This window comes from Anomaloglossus baeobatrachus, unplaced genomic scaffold (genome assembly GCF_048569485.1).
Source record: "Anomaloglossus baeobatrachus isolate aAnoBae1 unplaced genomic scaffold, aAnoBae1.hap1 Scaffold_4686, whole genome shotgun sequence".
In the NCBI taxonomy this organism is placed as follows: Eukaryota; Metazoa; Chordata; class Amphibia; order Anura; family Aromobatidae; genus Anomaloglossus; species Anomaloglossus baeobatrachus.
In genome coordinates, this window is record NW_027444028.1 from 24,160 (window position 1) to 30,446 (window position 6,287).

The 6,287-nt window shown below is 58.0% G+C and overlaps 1 protein-coding gene across 1 annotated transcript; it reads right to left on the bottom strand.

Annotated features, from left to right (window-relative positions):
• Window positions 1-1,196: 1,196 nt before the first annotated feature.
• LOC142281297 (phosphatidylinositol 4-phosphate 5-kinase type-1 alpha-like) lies at window positions 1,197-6,281 on the bottom strand. Its single transcript, XM_075332835.1, has 10 exons — window positions 6,166-6,281; window positions 5,766-5,971; window positions 5,612-5,695; window positions 3,524-3,572; window positions 3,362-3,446; window positions 2,489-2,620; window positions 2,172-2,298; window positions 2,046-2,102; window positions 1,872-1,962; window positions 1,197-1,801 (listed from the first exon to the last, which is right to left on the bottom strand). Exons 1-10 carry the CDS (start codon window positions 6,244-6,246, stop codon window positions 1,799-1,801), a joined length of 915 nt encoding a protein of 304 aa, XP_075188950.1. The 5' UTR covers window positions 6,247-6,281; the 3' UTR covers window positions 1,197-1,798.
• Window positions 6,282-6,287: the final 6 nt, after the last annotated feature.

Genomic DNA, 6,287 nt, shown 5'->3' on the forward strand with positions numbered 1-6,287 from the left:
TTATAATTTAATATAATATATAGTAATAATGTGTGTGAGAAGGGAGCAACTGAACTTGTTCTCAAATTGTGATTGTTATTTTTGTGGGTTTTTTAAATTTTTATAAATAAAAAGATCTCCAGGAGATAACTCAGGACCAGTCATGTACCTATAGTGACTGCATCAGAACAGTGAGTGCAGCTCTGGAGTATAATGCAGGAGATAACTCAGGACCAGTAATGTACCTATAGTGACTGCATCAGAACAATGAGTGCAGCTCTGGAGTATAATGCAGGAGATAACTCAGGGCCAGTAATGTACCTATAGTGACTGCATCAGAACAGTGAGTGCAGCTCTGGAGTATAATGCAGGAGATAACTCAGGGCCAGTAATGTACCTATAGTGACTGCATCAGAACAGTGAGTGCAGCTCTGGAGTATAATGCAGGAGATAATCTCCGATCAGTGCAGGAGCACAGACACCACACGCAGTAGTTATCCGTTCAGTGTTTTTGGTGTAGGTAAATTAGGTTTATATACAGGGCGAGAAGAGGGAAAGTTTCTGTATATACAGTACATCCAGGCAGCAGCTGGAGTTGGACAAAGCCATAGTTGCCCCTTTCTGCAGGAGGATGGTAAGAAGCACATAACTAAGGGAATGTGCTGAGTGACACTGTACACAGAACAGAAACTCTGAGGAGGGGGTGGGGGGGGTGAGGGTGGACAAGGAGGGGGTGGGGGGGGTGAGGGTAGACGAGGAGGGGGGTGGACAGGAAGGGGGGGGGGGGAGGGTGGATGAGGGCCCATGGGTCAGTAAATATAGCTGTGCAGAAGTGATCAGAAGGCGCTTCGACCACAGCTGCTGTAGGATGATGGCAGCGGTGAAACATGGAAGACTTACTGGACGTCGAAGACAATCAATGAAACCTTATACGGAAACTGGGCTGCACACAATGGGGTCACTACCCGCCATCTGCTGGGACCACAGCCAGGTAGGCAGATGGCGTGGAGAGACCCCCAGGGTGGAGGGTAAGTGAATGCCACCTCTGAACTTTGTTTTTTGCCCCCCCCCCTTGTATATACCACCTTGGTGCACACAGCAGGACGCACGTTACGACACAAGCCACACCGGGACCGCTTTTTTTTTAGGTCTCCGTTTATGTGCTCTGCCCCCGCACGGATAAATAAAAGTCTCATAAATAGTAAAAACTGCAGATGTAAGAAGAAAGCGATTATATAAAAGAACTGGAAACTTCAGAAGGTGCAGCGGCAGCGCATGGCAGGGGGTCTCCACGCCCCACCGCACCTGACCAGCCATCATCAACTCTAGGATTCAGTCATATATAAAAAAAAAAAAGGGGGGGGGTACAGAAGTGCAAGCAGTGAGACCCCCTGCGATGCGGAGGAGCTGTCACATGGGGGCAGCACTGAGTGTAAGGCAAAATAAATACATTGTCAGCTGAGGCGGCGGGGGTCCCATATCTCGCCTCTCGGCAGCAGTTGGCACAGGAGAGGGGCCGTCCTCAGCCCACGATGGAGGCAGCAAACGCTGTTCAGTTTAGTGGGGTTTTTGGTCCAGGTTTACTCATCACAGCATCGAGAAGAGCAGAAAAGTCCCAGCGAGGGTCCGTCCACTCCAGAAACATCAGCTATTAAATAGGGACAAGGTCTCTGCGAGCAGCAGGTAAGGCAAGATGAGGAGACCCCCACATGTAACATTCACCAGGGTCCTGGCACAGTTCAGGGGCTCCAGGCCCCCCTTAATGTCCAATAATACAAAGACCATGACGTTCGGACCTCAGAAGTGGCAGCAGATCCCATCACTGTGAAGACACGAGACAACATGAGCACGGCCCCGGCTGCAGCGATCACCCCCACAAGAGCGCTACTTACAAAGCAGATCTCTGTCTCTATCTGACTGGCATCCAGCGCCGGCTCCTCGTCCTCCTCCTCGCCGCCAGGGTGGGTGTGAGAGGCGGCCGTGCTGCAGGGAGGAGCGAGCATAAGCACAGACCACACATGACTTACCCCCCACCACCCCCAGGACTGCGGCCCCCCACTCCTCACCTCTCTCTAGTGTTCACCTCATACTCCGAAGACTTGTGAACTTCAACACCGACGGCCCTAGAAGAGAGACAGATGCTAAGTGCTCGGCCGCGGTCCCGACCCTGCCTCACCTGCCTGAGAGACTACCTGCGTGCCGGAGAGTTCTGCCCTCCACTGCCTAAAGACGACGTGGACAGAGAGGTGGCCAGCGAGTCACTGGCAGCTTCATCCACTGGAGGAGTCCTGGGGAGCACGTCAGGCCGTCCATACTGACCTGCGAGGAGACCGACCGTGAGAATGAGGGAGGAGGAGGGGCGAGGCGGCGGAGAGGCGAGGGCGAGGCGGCGGAGGGGGAGGGCGAGGTGGCGGAGGGGGAGGGCGAGGCGGCGGAGGAGGGAGGAAGGGAGAGGCGGCGGAGGAGGGAGAAGTGGAGGGGGCCGCACAGAGGACGTAACGTTACTCACCCTGATCACCCTCTGGGCTCAGGTACTGCCTGTTCTCTCCTGTCAGTTGTAGTTGGGTGGGCACGATGGCCTGCGTGGCTCTGCGGGTGATTCCCGGCATGATGCGGCTCTTCTTAGAAGGCGAGGTTTTCACTGTAGAGAAGACACGTGGTCAGCAGAGGAAGAGGGGATAAAAGCAGCACTGATTATTGTGAAGCGGGATACAGCTTAGGGTAGCACTGGGGGCACGGATTGGGGCGGAGGGAGGGACACTGGTCGGGTCGACACGGAATGGAGAGATTTAGGTTGGGTCAGTACGTGCAGTCACAGCTGGGATCACTATGGAGGGGGAGAGGGGCGCAGGTCTGCTGTGTACGGCAGGTGCGCTGGGAGAGGGCGCAGGTTTGCTCTGTATGGCGGGTGCGCTGGGAGAGGGCACAGGTCTGCTCTGTATGGCAGGTGCGCTGGGAGAGGGCGCAGGTCTGCTGTGTATGGCGGGTGCGCTGGGAGAGGGCGCAGGTTTGCTCTGTATGGCGGGTGCGCTGGGAGAGGGCGCAGGTCTGCTGTGTACGGCAGGTGCGCTGGGAGAGGGCGCAGGTCTGCTGTGTATGGCGGGTGCGCTGGGAGAGGGCGCAGGTTTGCTCTGTATGGCGGGTGCGCTGGGAGAGGGCGCAGGCGGGTGCGCTGGGAGAGGGCGTAGGTCTGCTCTGTACGGCGGGTGCGCTGGGAGAGGGCGCAGGTCTGCTCTGTACGGCAGGTGCGCTGGGAGAGGGCGCAGGTCTGCTGTGTACGGCAGGTGCGCTGGGAGAGGGCGCAGGTTTGCTCTGTACGGCGGGTGCGCTGGGAGAGGGCAGGACGCTCTCCGGTACGCGCTCAGCACACGCCGTTACTCACGTGGGATTTTCTTGAACACTGTGTTACACATGAAGCGCTGGAAACGTTCTGCGTAGAAGCCGGGTCTGTGAACGGAAACCGTATCCTGAACAGAAAGTGAGTGTTAACAACATGAGATCAGAGTGGGCACTGTGCAGCCACATGGACAAAAGTGCTACTCACCCCATCGTGCACCAGAGCCTTCCAGGAGTGCTCCAGCTTCTTAATGAACCTGGAGAGGCAGACGGACAGAATGAGCCCAGAGTGCAGCAAAGGGGAGGGCAGTGCAGACGGACAGAAGGAGCCTGAGCACAGAAAGGAGGGAGAGGGCAGTGCAGACGGACAGAAGGAGCCTGAGCACAGAAAGGAGGGAGAGGGCAGTGCAGACGGACAGAAGGAGCCTGAGCACAGAAAGGAGGGAGAGGGCAGTGCAGACGGACAGAAGGAGCCTGAGCACAGAAAGGAGGGAGAGGGCAGTGCAGACGGACAGAAGGAGCCTGGAGCTCAGAAAGGAGGGAGGGAAGTGTGGACGGACAGAAGGAGCCCAGAGTGCAGCAAAGGGGAGGGCAGTGCAGACGGACAGAAGGAGCCTGGAGCACAGAAAGGAGGGAGAGGACAGTGCAGACGGACAGAAGGAGCCTGAGCACAGAAAGGAGGGAGAGGGCAGTGCAGACGGACAGAAGGAGCCTGGAGCACAGAAAGGAGGGAGAGGACAGTGCAGACGGACAGAAGGAGCCTGGAGCACAGAAAGGAGGGAGAGGGCAGTGCAGACGGACAGAAGGAGCCTGAGCACAGAAAGGAGGGAGAGGGCAGTGCAGACGGACAGAAGGAGCCTGAGCACAGAAAGGAGGGAGAGGGCAGTGCAGACGGACAGAAGGAGCCTGGAGCTCAGAAAGGAGGGAGGGAAGTGTGGACGGACAGAAGGAGCCTGGAGCGCAGAAAGGAGGGAGGGCAGTGCGGACGGACAGAAGGAGCCCGGAAGCACAGAAAGGAGGGAGAGGACAGTGCAGACGGACAGAAGGAGCCTGAGCACAGAAAGGAGGGAGAGGACAGTGCAGACGGACAGAAGGAGCCTGAGCACAGAAAGGAGGGAGAGGGCAGTGCAGACGGACAGAAGGAGCCTGGAGCACAGAAAGGAGGGAGAGGACAGTGTGGACGGACAGAAGGAGCCTGAGCACAGAAAGGAGGGAGAGGGCAGTGCAGACGGACAGAAGGAGCCTGGAGCGCAGAAAGGAGGGAGAGGGCAGTGCGGACGGACAGAAGGAGCCTGGAGTGCAGAAAGGAGGGAGAGGGCAGTGCGGACGGACAGAAGGAGCCTGAGCACAGAAAGGAGGGAGAGGGCCTGGAGCGCAGAAAGGAGGGAGAGGACAGTGCGGACGGACAGAAGGAGCCTGGAGCACAGAAAGGAGGGAGAGGGCAGTGCAGACGGACAGAAGGAGTCTGGAGCGCAGAAAGGAGGGAGAGAGCAGTGCAGACGGACAGAAGGAGCCTGGAGCACAGAAAGGAGGGAGAGGGCAGTGTGGACGGACAGAAGGAGCCTGGAGCTCAGAAAGGAGGGAGAGGGCAGTGCGGACGGACAGAAGGAGCCTGGAGCACAGAAAGGAGGGAGAGGGCAGTGCGGACGGACAGAAGGAGCCTGGAGCACAGAAAGGAGGGAGAGGGCGGTGTGGACGGACAGAAGGAGCCCGGAGCGCAGAAAGGAGGGAGAGGACAGTGTGGACGGACAGAAGGAGCCCGGAAGCACAGAAAGGAGGGAGAGGGCAGTGTGGACGGACAGAAGGAGCCTGGAGCACAGAAAGGAGGGAGAGGGCAGTGCGGACGGACAGAAGGAGCCTGGAGCACAGAAAGGAGGGAGAGGGCAGTGCGGACGGACAGAAGGAGCCTGAGCACAGAAAGGAGGGAGAGGGCAGTGCGGACGGACAGAAGGAGCCTGAGCACAGAAAGGAGGGAGAGGGCAGTGCGGACGGACAGAAGGAGCCTGAAGCACAGAAAGGAGGGAGAGGGCAGTGCGGACGGACAGAAGGAGCCCGGAAGCACAGAAAGGAGGGAGAGGGCAGTGCGGACGGACAGAAGGAGCCCGGAGTGCAGCATGGAGGGAGAGGGCAGTGTGGACGGACAGAAGGAGCCTGGAGCGCAGAAAGGAGGGAGAGGGCAGTGTGGACGGACAGAAGGAGCCTGAAGTACAGAAAGGAGGGAGAGGGCAGTGTGGACGGACAGAAGGAGCCGGAGGGCAGCAAGGAGGGGGACGGCAGTGTGAAGGCAGAGACTGACCTGTAGGCCTGCAGGATATCGATAATCCCAATGTACAGCAGCAGGCGCTCCCCTCTGGCATTACGGGAAGGAATACCGCCCATCCTGCAGACAAGACACCCAGCATTAATGAGAGGCGAGACAAGGCAGCGCCCTCCACAGGTCAGACACCTACTGATCATCTGTCTCTATGGGGCCCCCTCGTCGCGCCTCCCCTTGGATGGACTCCATGGCGGTGGAGTAAAGCGCCTTCTGTGTGGCTGGTTTCCGGGTGTCGGTCTGCGGGTGCCCGTCCACTGCAGCCTTCTCCTTCTGCGCATGGTCCATGTTGTGGACGCCCACAAGTAAGCTGTAATCCATGATCTTAAAGCTCTGAAGAACCTGAAGTGGAAACACAAGAATGCCAGGGCGATAAGACCACAGACGTCACCCACTCCATCTACAGCAGGGGGCGCAACGGGTGGAATACGGTAAGATTTGCTCATCCCAGAGCTCTGCTTGCTGGACCAACACACTGTAACGAACCATCAGGGCATCTGCTGAAACAAGCAGCGCTCTTGCCTGGCAGCCCTCACCAGACAGTCCCGCTGGATGGTCTTGCACAGGGCGCTGTACATGTCGGGGTCCAGGAAGAGTCCATCTGGCACATCCTGCATGAAGTCCAGGTCCTTGTAGGTGGGGAAGCTCTTCTCCCGCT